This window comes from Cylas formicarius, unplaced genomic scaffold (genome assembly GCF_029955315.1).
Source record: "Cylas formicarius isolate icCylForm1 unplaced genomic scaffold, icCylForm1.1 PGA_scaffold_4__25_contigs__length_36172078, whole genome shotgun sequence".
NCBI lineage: Eukaryota > Metazoa > Arthropoda > Insecta > Coleoptera > Brentidae > Cylas > Cylas formicarius.
The window spans coordinates 28,040,671-28,056,295 of record NW_026844334.1 but is presented as its reverse complement, the minus strand read 5'-3'; the positions used below and the strand labels follow the sequence as shown (position 1 = coordinate 28,056,295).

The 15,625-nt window shown below is 32.7% G+C and overlaps 1 protein-coding gene across 2 annotated transcripts in view; it reads right to left on the bottom strand.

Moving 5' to 3' along the window:
- LOC132700724 (protein timeless homolog) overlaps positions 1-15,625 on the bottom strand; it is a 277,802-nt gene that overhangs the window by 54,246 nt on the left and 207,931 nt on the right. Inside the window, exons 13-18 of one of the 2 annotated variants that reach the window (XM_060668231.1) lie at positions 14,307-14,508; positions 11,694-11,839; positions 10,475-10,566; positions 9,352-9,552; positions 8,638-8,778; positions 6,776-7,239 (exon numbers count right to left, since the gene is read on the bottom strand). In XM_060668231.1, the coding sequence (XP_060524214.1) occupies positions 7,214-7,239; positions 8,638-8,778; positions 9,352-9,552; positions 10,475-10,566; positions 11,694-11,839; positions 14,307-14,508 (808 nt within the window). In that variant the 3' untranslated portion in view covers positions 6,776-7,213. Of the gene's footprint in view, positions 1-6,775; positions 7,240-8,637; positions 8,779-9,351; positions 9,553-10,474; positions 10,567-11,693; positions 11,840-14,306; positions 14,509-15,625 lie in introns of those variants that run through there. The other variant, XM_060668230.1, reaches the window with a different exon arrangement.

Below are 15,625 nucleotides of genomic sequence, written 5' to 3'. Positions count from 1 at the left end.
TTTCCAATCTAAAAATACAGAATCTTAGAGCATATTCAACAGAAACAATCTCACTTTACTTACGCGTTTAAGAAATTAATCGCGACTGGAACGTAGGTACGATGCCCAATAACTAATTATTAACGTTATTAGCAATGTTGGTTACGGTCTTGTTTCTTTATTTTCTTTCTCTTATTGATAGGATGAAGGAAACGGAATACGATTTCACATAGCAGTATTGCTATCGTTTAAAGTCTTGACAACATTGTTATTAAACCCCGATCATAACAATGTAGAATCAGAATGGATCTAGATCAATATAAATACGATATCGCTTAATTTGTAGAGGGGGTAAAGAAAGTGTTGTAAGTGTTCGGTAAATATTGCCTTTTTATTGCAAAATTGAAAGTCAAGCTTCGTCCGTATAGGCTTACAAAAGGCAACTGCAATTATGATAAAACATCCCATCAAATCAGGACAAAAGAGAAAAATATTGTTTTAATTAATGTATACAATGTGCCAATGGTATAAAATCTCTAAAATCGAGGAACAAAAAGAAAACGTGGCAGTTATCTTATAATAACACTGTTAAACAAATAACTATTATTTGAAATTATTATTGCTTACTACTTAAAATAACCAACTTATCACAGAACGAGTGACCGACAACCATTGGTTGAGGTACATATGTTAGAAAAGTCCTTCTAAATTTTATATACAGTTAACGGCTAAAATATGGGACAAATGTACAAGGTGGGCCAAAAAGTAAATATCGATACAAAATTCCTTTTTTTAAATGGAAGACGATTTCCTCAAAATCCATTTTCAAATTATGTGTCAATTCATTAATTAATGTAACATACCCTATATCTTTCTCTTACTTTTTATGAGCAAACGAATAAAAAACATAAATTTAATTTTGAAATAAGTAGTTGGCACCAGTAAATTTCATAAATTGTCACAAGGGACAAGAGACAAAACGAGAACTCAAGAATTCCTTAACCAGAATGAAACTCTGTTCAAGTTCAACTGTTTAGATTTCCTATCTAAACTGGACAATCCTACACCTAGAGCAGAGGTGGATATCTGGGCAGGGTTGATGTCCATTCTAAATCTTAGGTCGTTTCTTATTAATCAATATTTTTTTGCCTTCTTAACAGTTAACAGCAAAATGTTTCCCAAATCAAATTATTGTACGCATTTCTCTTTACAGATCCTTGTTATAGGAATACTTGTATTGAATAATTGAAATTGTAATTTGTTTAATGCAAAATATTCAGAAAGACCCAATACCCGATTACAAGATCCACAGTGAGTGAAAAAATTATAGAAACAGATGTAAAAAACTAATGAGAACACAAGGTTAAACATTTTATTAGAAGTTAAGGATAATTCCCATCGAGGATCTTCTGAAGTAGCTTAAAATAATGATATTCATATATTGTTTAGTGATAAAGTCACCTCTTTTTAATGGTACGGCAAGAATGTTCTTTAATTAATTCGAAAGAAATCCTGCAATTATTATACAATGGGTGGCGGGATCCAATTAGGCCGCTTTTATACAATCGTCTTAATGCAAAGGAAATTCTTAATTTAGTTCTAAAAATGAACGAAACAGTTGTACAAATGTATTATCAAAACTACAGGGAGTCATTGTCATTGGAGATTAATGCAAAGATTGCTTCCAGACGATATCATATGTGATCTCATTCCGCACGATAAATTTGTTTTTTACCACGCGCTTTGAGGACGATCGATAACGGGAGATTTCTGTGTAAAAGAAAATTGAATGGCAAGGCGACCGATAAAAAGCTGAGAAGACCGTGACAGCTTCGTCGTTTTTAAGATTGTTTTAAATCAGATTACCGACTTAAGGAACCAAATTATTTCAGGATTGTTAAAGAAGAAGGAAAATGGAGAAACTATTCTGATACCAGTAACTGCAAATCTTGAATTAGTAGTACTGACCAAATCTTAGTAGCAACTGACTCTTGTAATATAGAATAAAACAGGTGAAATGCAGGCCATGAAACAGAATATCTAAAAGGATCAATATCAGCTTGGCCTACAAATAGAAGGAAACAATCAAATCTTGTCAAAAATATTATACAAGAGTGACAATAACATATGAAGGATACAGCAAAAGCATCCAGGCAATAAAGAAAGCATAAAAATAAAAGCACATATATAACTGAGATAATGAAGAGATTTAGACGGCACAGTTTAAAGACGACGCATACTCATAATAGGAGATAACGTAGAAAATATAAAAATGGAGACTATAACATAGACAAAATGAGGATTTCCATCCAATGAGTGGGCCCTCCCTGATACGAAAAGGAGAACGCTAGGGTATAACGATTGGCAAAGTAGGGAGGTATGGAGCAGAGGACGACCAAGTGTATTGCCACGAACACAATATTCAAATTCTGGATATTCGTAATTCGACTATACATCAAATAGCGTATATCAACTTTGTATCATGTGCGACTGAACACCCTCAAAATTATTTTGCAATAAGCGTAGTCCTCCTATAAACGAGCCTAAATCCAATGAAACGGAAAAGGTATATGGCAGAGACTTTAGAAATACTGTACTGTCAGTCCGCCATTAGAAACATATTTCTTGGAGTTCATCCAATGGCTTTAGTGTTTCCCACAGGTAAAAGTTCAGAGGAGTTATGGATGAATAAACTTCGAGAAGACATCGTACATTTATGTGCAAATATCCGAGTCAACACGTTGGAGTTCGTGCTGCAGTTTGGCGGCATCGTTTGCATGTGGATGTTAATGACGACCATTTTAAACACCTACAATGATATCTTTAAGTTGAACTTTAAGCTACACTTTCACCAAAAATGAGATGAATTCGTTACTTTTAAACAGTGGGCTTATTTTTCTGGATCCCGCCTGCAGCACGTCAATTTTTACTGGAGTAGAGCCACAATATTATCCAATAACTATATGACTGGAACACATTAAAGTTAGTTTCCGGGGGGCGGGGCAGGGGTTTATATCAAGAACCATTAAAAATTTTCAGCTTATTTTTTTATGAAAAATTTTTTGGATTTTTTTTAATTTTGGAAGGTGTCAGGCTATTTTGAGATAAATTCATTTTTGAGAGCAGGTAATCCGTATCTTTACAGCCTTGTATGATATTAGTAAATAAAAAAATGCTTTGATTAACTTTCATTTCAAATTCAGCGCAGGGTACGACACATTAGTTTATTCTGCTGCGTTATAATATGGGAGAGGACGGTGAATTTGTGTACTTGTCTTCCTAAAACAGTTGTGTGAAAAAATATTTATGTAGTTTATAATGAATCCCTGGCTCTTTGTACATTTTCCTAAGGGGCATTTTTTCTATTAATTCCTAAAATGTACTACTTTGTCACCAATAATCAATCACACGCTATGCCAATAAATAAATGTAAATCAATCTAATAATGTCTCTCCTAAAAGTTCGATTTCCACTCACTCAAGATCACAGATTCAAAAACCCAAAGGTTAAACCGTCGATGTTTGCCAATGGGATCGTTAGTTCAGGACCTCCAGGACAATGTGCCGAGGCGTCTGAAAGAATACGACAAGGAGCTGTCATCTACGTAAATATATCTTAGGAGCTTAACGGCGACGAAAGGCTATGTCGTTACCCGACACGGCTTAGACGTCTTTGAAGATGAGGGGTAAAATTAAGACAAACATTACCGGTCCGGCTGTTGGACCGGGAAAACAATAGGACCCGTAAGATAAAAAACGGCTTTCAAATTTTAATCAAACAGTTTTTAGGCGGCCAGCACAATTACCGGACCTTAACCTCATTCCAAATAATGTGAAAATATCAAACAATACTATCGATCAAATTTAACTAGAATTACTTTCTGCAGACTAAAAACGAAGTTATGTAAACACCAGATGATAGTTGGGAAAAACATGTTCTAAATAAGCGGACGGCCCTTCGACATATGAATCTAACACAAATAAAAAACAACCCATCGTTATTATAAGCAGTTTATTAACTAACTCGAAATACATAAATCCCTAAAAAAGGTAAAATAGTAACCAAAGTACTTGAAATAATTGACTAAAAGTCTCGTGAACATGTAAATTTTACTGCCCTAAAAATTAAAAGGAGTTGACTAATTTTCTTTGTGAAAAAAATACAAAATTGGGTTTTTTGATTGCGTTGCATGATACTAGAGACCAAAATATATGAACGAAGCCAACATGCCTCGTATACATGTCATTGGTTTAGGCGATACAGGCCAAAGCTACAATTTTATTCTGAATTTTCTCAGTAATTAAGAAACGCTTTAAAGTATAGCAATAAAGTATAACAATAAAAATTAGCAAACGGTAGTTCTATTGCCGCATTGGAATGAACTTGACAATGTCGTATTTCATTTTAATGGCGTCCCCCGTTCATAGTTTCATTTTTAGATTCCACTGAAATTCTGTTCTCATTTTCAGCCATCTGCATTACGATAGAAAGTTAAAACTGCCTGAAGTTTACTCTATTAATGTGGGAATATATCTTTGAATTAAAATGAATTTATATTTTATTTGAGTATAAGGAAACTTGAAAATATTTTGGTTAATTTGCTACACAGAATTCGCAAATAAAATAATATACACAACTCGTGTTTCACGAACTACTTTAAAAAATCATAATTATAAAAAACTCTAATAAACGGGCTGGTGACACCTTATTACAGAATTTGTAGAAATATTCAAAAGAAGACAAGCGTATATTGAATATATGCGAGAAGTCATAGATATTTGTCAATTTCCCCGCAATTGCTTGATGTTTGCGGTTGATTTTGTTATAGAAGGGAATCTACTTAAGTGGCCTATATTGTTATTTTAAAAATGAATAAATAAATGCTGAACATTCCTTATATAAATTATAAATGAAACGTTTTTCAATTGCAAAAATGCTTTACGCATATTAATTTTCCAAGAAGATGATGGTGACATATGATAAAGCATGGTAAATCGTGATTAATTAAGTGATTAACACCAAAGTTACTTAAATTTGTTTAATTTGTAAATATTGAACATGTACTGGAAAATATCCAGATGGACAAAAATCAACAAGAAATTGTGATATTATATTCTGCATACGCATGTGATCATTTTTTGTATTGAAATAACAATAACAATAAGAAAAAAGATTAAGTTAGGAGTCTTAAAAGTGTCAAATATCGTTTTTCAAAATTACATGAATCCGCATGCATATAAAAATGGCAACACTGTATGTATGAAAACATTTTGTAGCATGCTCGCTTACGTTACTAAATTTTAAGTAAGGCCTTTGGTCCCCCAGTTAGGTAGCTCAACAAACTTTATCAAAAACATTGTGGCATTTGCTGAAAAATATACTGACGTACAAAAACAGTGTTAAACGAATAATAGCAAAACTAAAAAAAATAGAGCCGCTACGCAAGTAATACAAAAAATCTCATTTTTAAATATTTATTTTTAAGTATAAGACATTAGAATGCGAATAGAACGTGAAAAGACCTTTAGAACGAGGTATCACATAACCCCTCTTACCATTAAAAAAAATACTTAAAATTGCTTTCTGAAGTCAATTGTATGCCAAAAATTATACATAATTATTATATACAATATGCAATATTCAAAATTAAAAAACAAATGATTCCCGCAAATTGGACGAAATGCGGCGTTAATGCTAGCACAGTAGCGAAATCAAAAGGTAGAGAGCGATTCCGCAATAAATATTGCCGTCATAGTTAATCCGACTCCGCTCTCGAATCGGACGTTTTTAACGAATCGGATAAATTTTAAAGCGCGTTTCAAGTGGCGTTGATTTTGCAAAATGGTGGAACGTTTTTAAATAATAATGATGGCAACTATAGCACTGTGCAATGTTCGATGCATTTTTTAAGGACCACGGCCGCATTTCGATTTAGTAACAATGGACCATTTAGCGCAAAATTAAAATTCGAGAATGCGCGCCTCACTCGAGGTACAGAGTTCATTGTCAGTCAATTTATGGTATTATCATTTTATTACCTATCTAGTGCGTACTGAGAACGAATGAAATCCGGTTGGTGAGGAAGACTGAGGGCTACGACTTTTACGAGAGAGAAATTGTGGTCGACCAAGAAAGAGGTAGACGGATGCTCTGCATTAAACAGGTCCTAGACCTATTAATAAGAGTTCATTGTCAGTCAATTTATGGCATTGTATAGTATATATTTAAATTTCAAAATACCATTTATTTATAATATATTTATAAAGGAAAGTTAACTAGAGACATATTGTATTATCTAAAAATGAATTAATTCAAAGGAACACCTTTTGGATGATGTTTTTGAAGCTACGCAGTTTACTACAAACACAGGTTGGACCCAGGAGTCATTACGTGATCAGGAAGATTAATTTAAGTGCTCCCTCGAATTGGAAACATCCTGTAGTTAATAGGGTTATTTCTTGTTAACCGCTTCTATGTACCTCTGTATTTAAATCGATAATAAATAATAATAATAATCAATTAATAAGAAATAATAAATTGAGGATACGCCAATGCCTTTATAGATGATTGTCGTAGCCTTTAATATCCTGGACGGGTAATAAATAAATGCATCAATTTTTTACAATATTTTAAAATTGAATTTATTTTTAAAAGTAGCAAATTGTAATAAAGAAAAATACTTGACATACAAATATTTTTTCTTTACATATATTATTCTATTACCTTTTCGTTAGTCACAAAGTTTGGTGTCTAGAAGTCCAAACGTAAAAAAAATATTTTTTAGGGATCACGTCAATAGTTAAAAACGATGTTTGCTATCTTGTACGAGCATAGTATAGCATAGAAAACATTATTGATTCCGAAAATGCTGACCAATAACTGTACAAAGCGCACAATATTTTTGTTAGTCTAGGTAATCAATACCTAGTAAATAATTAGTTTTTTTTGTAGATACGGTTAGGTACATTACAAATATCATATTTTATGTTTAATTTAAACTAATCAAAACTATATAACAAAACATGTATATAATAATTATTTATTAACATGTAGGTAATGCCTGAAGTGCAACTTTGAAAAAATAATTAATATATCTAAAATCACTTTCAAAACTTAAGTTCAGTTAAAACCTAACATTTCTTTTTGTATTTACCGGTTAGATTATTATACAATTACCAATACCTGTCTGCTACCTTACGTTTCCTTTTTACAAACCCATATTTGCCATAAACGGTTAATGAGTCTGCGTGTTCCCATATACTGTAAATAAAACTATAATAAAGTTTAGCTTTCGATATGGATCTGGCACATTGTGACAAATAGAAAAGCAGGATATCTTAAAGAAAAATGGAAATACAGAAATCTACAAACATCGGTGCATAACATAGACCACAACCAAAGGGAAATAATTCCATAGTTCTCAATTAAGCAATTATTTTTATTTTGGGCGATGCCTTTTATTAATCCTTTCAGGCAAAATAATAAAGTGAAAAAGCGGAAAGGGAGCGTATAAGCACGTCAAGTTTCTTTATAGGTAGAATCTTCCTCGCCGTATTCATTGGTCAAAAACATCCAAAAACACTCTCGCTGTGCCGTTAGATGCTGAGACCATACAAATGAGGTCGTTCTCTTTTCAAATAGGATAACAGTCAAGGCAAACGCTCGAAAAGTAGGTACTCGGTAAAACTGAGTCTGATTGTGCGGTTACAGAAAATCCGAGTTCCCATTTTACAGAAAAGAAATAAGGTGAATACAACAAAAGTCCACTTTTTCCGTAGGAAAGCATTTTTCTAATTTTTACATTTAAAAATACACTTTTCACAACACGTGGAAAATTACATTTCACAACTATATTTCCCCTCTGATTAATCAGAAACAATTGCAGTTAAAGCAGATTGACCCGCTTTCTCGATACGGTGCTCTTATAAACCTTCTCCTTTATAAAACTGGCATAAATATAAATTTCCACTTTTATAAAAATTATTCTGACGAACTTGGACAATAAACAAGGTTTGTTTCCTAACCAGCTAAGAGAAAGCTAGATTTTTAAATAATAGTTATAGAAGGAACATTCTATATTTAGAAGTTGAATAATTAAAATAACAATAATAATAAAAAAAATTATCATATCAAAATTTGAAAAAATTATTGTGTGAAACACGTCGGGAAATCTTAGTTTTCCTAACTAGTTTTACAATTAACTAATTTTATTTTATAATCAGCAAACGGAGTCTAATTTGATAAATTTGCATTGCTTGCAGAACTCTGTAAGCAAGGCAAGATTCAACCAACACCTGCCTTACCGTTGTTTTTTATTATGTTTTTTGCATATCATATTTGCTATATCAATCTATCTATATCCATATCACCGTCTCTTTCCTTTCATAGAGAAACCCAAGAAGACCCAAACCGCATAAAAGAAGTTATTTATCTCAATTTTATTTTAATTGGTTTACTTAGTTTGTACTTAGTATTGTACTAAATAATAAGAAAATTTTGGACATTTCAAAATTTGAATTCAACTAATAAAAAACTGCAATTAAGTACTCATTCATCATTTTCCCTTAACCTTCCTAAAAAATAAAACAAAACTACAGTCGTTAATCTTAAATATTCCGCAACAGAATTGCTGACAAAGTACGAAAAAAAAACACTCACATTTTCGGCTCGACCTCGACCTTGACTTTTTCTTTCGCACCTCCTTCCGATCCTGTATCAGCCCCATGACAAGGAGCTTCTCGATAATTCTATTTTTAGGTCTCGGGACCTCCAATCTTTGCATAACGCTTTCCAAAGGATCTGAAAGCAAATGTCTTTTTTATAGACGCATTTAACAATGCGCTTTATCTTCAAAATTACTCAACGAATACTCGTAATTTGTGATTCGGACGATAATTAACAATTTATAAGTTTCCTCGGCTTAAGTGTAAGAACAGCACTTCATCACTTTTGGCAATTTTTCCTTTGTTTATGTTATTTTGCGTCTAGGATAATTTTATTTTTTAATTCCGTGTCTTTTTCATTTTGAAATTATTTCTTTTCTGTTGACCAATAAAAACCATTTACCTTAAAATCTCAAACCATCAAAAAGCTTAAATCATTCGAGATGTCGCATACCAATGATGAAGATCTGAGACGTATTGGATATCAACAAAAGCTTTTTACCATTATTAAAACAAGCAAAAATAACAAATCCTGGAGACGAAAAATACGAGAATAGACAAACATGAGGGTGGGTTCCATGTGGCAGGGGACCAATATGCATTTAGAAATGTGGTCGTTAAACTTTAACGTGAAGATGGCATGGACAAGATACAAATTTCACAGTTTTGCAAAAAAAAATAACGTCGATACTGAAAATGTTGCACGAACCATCGAAATCTTTAAATTCTTCATACAACTTGCGCAACAATGACTCTTCTACCGCCGTCCAGGTCGCGGAAGGTCTGGTACTTCCACTCTTCCTCCTTCCTTTATAAGCCGTTAATAAACACATTTCTTTTAATTTCTTCAAGACGCCTCTTCTAGTACGGTTCGTGTTGATTAGGTTGTCCACAATCCAGTCGACAACGTCTGAAAGAAAATATTATTATATTGCGATGCAAAACGTTACAATATTACTAAAATATCGAAAATTGTATAGCACAAAATAGTGCTTAGTTCCACATTCCGAAAGTTCGTTCCTGCGACATGAAAATCGATAACGAAATAAGCAAGCCGAGAAATTCAATGGAAAATGGTGTCTGTTAAATTAAACGAAAAGGATTAGAGGTTGGGCTATACAGGGTGTCTCGCTATTGGGATCTCAAGAAATATGAAGTCGGTTAAACGGCGGTAATGTGGGACATTAGTCTATTTCTTTCGTATTATTATTGTTATTTTTCCGATCTTCGCCCAAAGGTAACCATAATTTTTATCAAAATTCGGTATTGAGTCCTCAGAAAAGCGAATTTGTGAAAAACCTTACATCGCTTGCCCAAGATGAGATTAAAAAATGTTGAGTTGTAATGACACTTTAATCACGAGTTTGTTTTGGCACGACCGGAGCGAGTGTTTAACAGTGTAAAAAATGGTTTCCAAATAGAGTTTTTTTTTAGAATATCCCCAAACATTTGAAATTTTTGTGAAATTATTCAACTTCAACTTATTCAACATTTGGAAATTAGTAGTTCTTATATCCACGTTAAAAAGCTGTCAAAAAATGAAAAGCTCATTAGTAGTTTTTTTCAGTCTTAGTACTTATATATAGTATACTATATTTAAAAACTGATTTTTTTGTTTTATTAATAAAATAATTTCAACGAAATTATATTAATTTCATGCATTCGTTGGTAAGATGCAGGAGAGTCGGGATATTTCCCAATTCATTGGTTTTGTGGATTTTTGTTAAACTGATGAAAATTAAATTTTAATTCTCTTGGGAATACAGTTTTGATCCTTGAAAATACTGTTATCAAGTAAGGCATAAAATATTGAAAAATGGAAATTCTAATACCTTCTCCATTGTTGGTTTGTTGATGTTCCATGAAGAGTCTGCGTAGTTCGTCTTCTTGTTCTTCGGACCACGCCCTTTCTGATGCTGTAGATCTAAAACAACCAAATTGTGTTGACAAATTGATGCAAAAACAAATCAAGAAAACTTCCATCACGATAAGGAAGGAATTGTTAGCTGGAGGTCAAATTGGATACTAAGTGAAAGTTTTAAATTCGAAAATTTAATCCTTTCAAATTAATCTTGAAAAAAATGTACGTTTGTTTGGTGAATGAAGAAGGGTACAGCGATGGCAACAATTAGCTATAACTTTTATAGAAAAGTAAAATTTGGAAAGTAGTTTTGAGCTGTATGGAGTGTATTTTCAACATGCCATTTATTTATCCAATTATGATGTTTATGAGAAAGCAAATCTAGAATTCTAAATCCTAGTTAAAGATTCCTGAACAGAATAATAAAATTAAAATATTTGAGTTATTTCTTGCTTTATACATCAATATAAATGTGATCTCGCCATTGGGAAAGTTCCTTCTTCCGCTTTGTTTAGAAGGTTAGTCATTTGAATTGCTTTCAGTATATCACGCCAGATCATTTTTGTCATAGTGGCTCTATTTCAGTTCTTTAAGAGGGAAGACCTTCTTGATAACTCATTATCAAGTTGGTACTTTCAGTGCTACGTCGCCATCCGAAAATCTGTTATGTCAACTCTCTCCAGTCAAGTTGTTCAGTATAAATATTATGTAAGTACTGTATCTAACCCGGTACATCGCCCGGAAGAGTATGAAAACGGTCTGGATGGAATCAGAAATCCAGAAATCAGAAACAACTAAAATCCCAATAACTATATTAACAGTATATTACGCATTGCCAGCCCGAATAGCGAATTTTCCCGATCGGAATCGAAATTTAAAACGGAAATTATAACGAAAAAAACCTCAAAACAGGGCCGAAGAGGAACGTCTGGGATCGACGTACGTTATAAAAACGTAACATCCGGGATATATATTACAGAAAATCGTCTTTTTTACCTACCAAGTATAAAAAAGTAGGTCTTTTTGGCAATGTTGAAGAACTTTATCGGTGACAAAGTTTCGAAGAAAGATTTACGCTACGGGGGATTATAAACGTCTTTTCAGCCACTGTTCTTTTGTTTCACTTTTCAGCCGTAACTGAATAAAGCCAACACAGTTATTTCAATTTACGACGTGTTCAAAACACTTACTTATGCAAATCTTCGGCGTAGTTCGTCTCGATCTGATGGCAATCCTGGCTGGTTTTCCAAAACAACGCCTCCATGAACACTTTCTTGTTAGTTTCTGAAACCTTTATGAACTGGCGAATGATGTACGTAGCAAATTTCGTAAGTTCCTGTAATCAAGAAGAAAGTCCCATGTATAGAATGAGCCAAATTCGACACTTTTGAATGGAAACTTTCCTTTCTCGAAGAGGTAGGAGAAAACTGATGTCGATGCCTGAGGTTCAAATTTCATAAAAACAATAAGGGCACATTGATGTATGTTACCGCTTCAGAGATATGTGATGTTTTTCGGAAAAAAGAGTCTAATAGATAGTATGTGGAATACCCTGTATATATTTAAATGATTGGAAACAAGTTAAAATTGCCTTTCCAAAAAACTTTACACTTTCGCCAACTAGGTTTTGAACAGAGAATAGTGATTTAAAGGGCTAAAAACCTTAACATGGAAATTTAAAGCAAAGTCCGTCAAAATGGCTTATAATACCCCAAAATTTAAAATTTATATTTTAATTTATGTTCCATTTCTTACCATTAACATGGAATTTAAGAAATTCCAACAAGGCAAGTGCTGCAAGTGTTCTATGCGACTGTGAAAATTACGATTTTTAATATTATTAGCTATAGTGAATGATGAAAAGTTGAGTTCAAGCGCAGGTATGACTGGCACTTCAAAACTGGCGAATTTAAAAATCCTACTCCAAGAAAATAGCGGGCCAGTCAGAATAATTCTCTCGATTATGCATATGATGAAGGTTTTAAGAGTTTACTAGGACAAATTGTACCGGGTGGTCATTTATAGTGTCCCCCACCCCTTTAACTTGATTATTTAAAGTCTAGAAAAAAAACGTCGAATGCAAAAGTTTTTAAAAAAATAGTAGGCTAGTTGCAAGAAATATTTTTATGTACAGAAATCACCTATAGGAAAAAGTTATATATTTTTTTTAATGGAAAAATTCGGCACATTTTTTGTAAAATATGTCCCATACCCAAATCCAATAGTTTTTGAGATATATGCGCTTTTAACATAAAAGCAACATAAAATATAATTCTAGAAATTATAATTTACATCTTAGGTGGCGGTGAAGTAGGTCGTTACTAGAAAACAAAATGATTGTTTATAACTGACAGTGACAGTTACAGATTTAGCAAAACCATGCTCCTTTTATCATATATAAAATGTCTCATTCGCAAAGAGAAAATTAATTTTGGAAATGTTTATTAAACTAAATAAAAGGACTAAATTGGTTCAAACTACGTGTAATTAATCCCCGATTGCACGTTTTAGACAAAAAAAAACTAACCTAAAGTTTCATCCAATCTATGAAAAATTTCAACAAACATACAGCCTAGCCAAAAGAAGAGAACATTTCTTATAATATTATATCCTAATACCTATTTATATCCTAATACCTGTATCATCAAAACAAATTGGATAGTTTTCGAAATATTTGTTAATTTAAACGGCACATTAAAAAATATTTTAGGTAGGTATAATATGGTATGTAGCAAATTAGTGATACAATTGTTGAATTCTTGAACTGATCTCCATTTTCTTCAATACATCTGATATGTTCTCTCTGTTTTAGTTGATATTTGGGCTTAAGGAATGTTAGGTGGCCATTTTATTGTTCCATTTTTCCAATTCATTCATTAATCCTTTAATCCTTTGATTTAATTATTAATTGATTAATTAATTTATAGATACTGTAATATTGTAATATATGATTTGAAGTAAATTATGCATAAGTTTAAATATTCAAAACAATAAGTCTCGTATTTGCTTATGCTTTGACGAATGCACTCTACCAGTACTCCGCGCTTCGTATATTTCTCTTTTATAAAGTTCATCTAACGTTACATCTGGCCTGTCATTTTGGCATCTAACTTTCGTGTTGACATCGGAGGATTAATTTCAACCACTCCAAAAACAATAATTTTTTGTAACTCCCTATTTGACGTATAGTTTTTTAGTCTCAAACTAACCAGTTTTAACTGGGTTCTGTCGCAATCTTCCAATAGTATTAGGGTGATACAACTCAATTTGAAAAATTAAATTAAAATCCCAGCCATTAATGTAATTTTAATTGCGTTTACGAAATTCATTAAGGCGATTAATGCGTTTTGAATAGGTTTATTTACAGTATTTAACAAAATTTATCATTTTTATACGTCACTTTAACTATACAATACTTTACCAGCATTCACCGTTGTGTCTCGACCTGAGAATTGGCACATATTACTCATATTACTCATTATATGAGAATGTTAAGTGCTGAAATTCTGAAACAGGAGCAAATACGTATATGATACACCATTATGCTTTTTATGAAAATTGATGCCAAGATATCAGTTTTGGTCTCTTTTAGAAAAGCGAGCTTCCCTTTAAAAGTATGAAATTTGGCTCACACTTTACATTTAAAAGTATGTTTTACTCTCATCAAATGAAATCATAGGTATGCTATCTAAAGAAAAAGCAACAAATAATTTTCAAATATATAGTAAGTGTAATCAATGTAGCCACCCGGTATTCACATTGCATTTTAACCTTACCAATTTTAGGACCTTCGCTTCACTTACCTTATTTTGAGGCGCATCTTTCATGGAAAATATCCTCTGGAACGTTCTAAAGATGCTCAGTTGAAAAATCATGACGTACATCTTGCAATCGAAAGCTATCCGATGCAGCAGCTTCACTATGCACATGTTGGTATGTACCGTGTTGTTGTCGAATTGTCTAAGAGCTATCCCGCATGCACGAACGATCTTTGGATTTGGTAGTCTGGGGAAACGATCGTTCTTAATTTCGATAAAAACTAATTAAATTGGGACACGCAAAAGAAATATTCGCACGTCACAGTGGAGGATAGTAGAAATTTATTCACTAATACCAATATTACAAATGAAAGTTCACTCATAAAAAATGGAATTATGCCTAAATATTTTTAAAAATCATAAATATACAAATATTACAAACAAATAAAAAATTGAGCATTATCTCGGATGACTGATTGCCATATTGGTGAAAGGTAAAGGACCTGAGTCGCGGTTAAGATTGTTTGCTTAGTTAGTCTCATTGATTGCTTATAAATTTCGCATTTTTCGTTGGTAGATGAATTGACTACATGTAAGAATTTTAGTTTCATCGAATAAAATTTGATGTCGGGTTTCGTTGTTATGATCGGCAAATGCTAATGAGTGTATTTGTCGTAGTCTAAAGACTCTTTCGTGTTCTTTGAACCTAGTTGGTATTTTTTGACCAATGATTGTTTGCCACATTTGCATGGAATGCTGTAAACTCTTAAAATAAAAAAAAAATCTCATAGAATCCAGAATTAAAACAGCTTACAATTATTCTTCCCTCTAATAATTGCCACATTAGAGATATTAAGGAATCTATCACAACATTCCAAGGAGAATGAATCCGTCAAAAACAAAATTCCGTTTGAGTAACAAGAGTTTACAGCATTTCATGCATATGCGGCAAAAAATACATTAGAGAGACCGGACGGAAAATATTAACCAGCTTCAAGAACATGAAAGAGCCTTAGGATTACGACAAATAAACTCATCAGCAGTTGCCGAACACGATTACGAAGTCCGACAAATTTTATTCGATAAAACTAAAATTTTTGCATGTAATCAATTATTCTACCACCGAAAAATGCGTGAATCTATAGAAATCTATGAGTAACCAAAACGTCTTAACCGCGACTCAGTCTTTACCTATCACCAATATGGGAATCAGTCGTCCGAGAAAAGACCTCTTTTTTAGCTCCGCCCCATCAAACTATATATAAGCAGAAACAGAGTAGAATGCAAGGCAGTTTCACTTAAGCACTGAAGAAGCCAACATGATGATTGGCGAAACGTCAGCAAGATCGATTCATCAACAACCG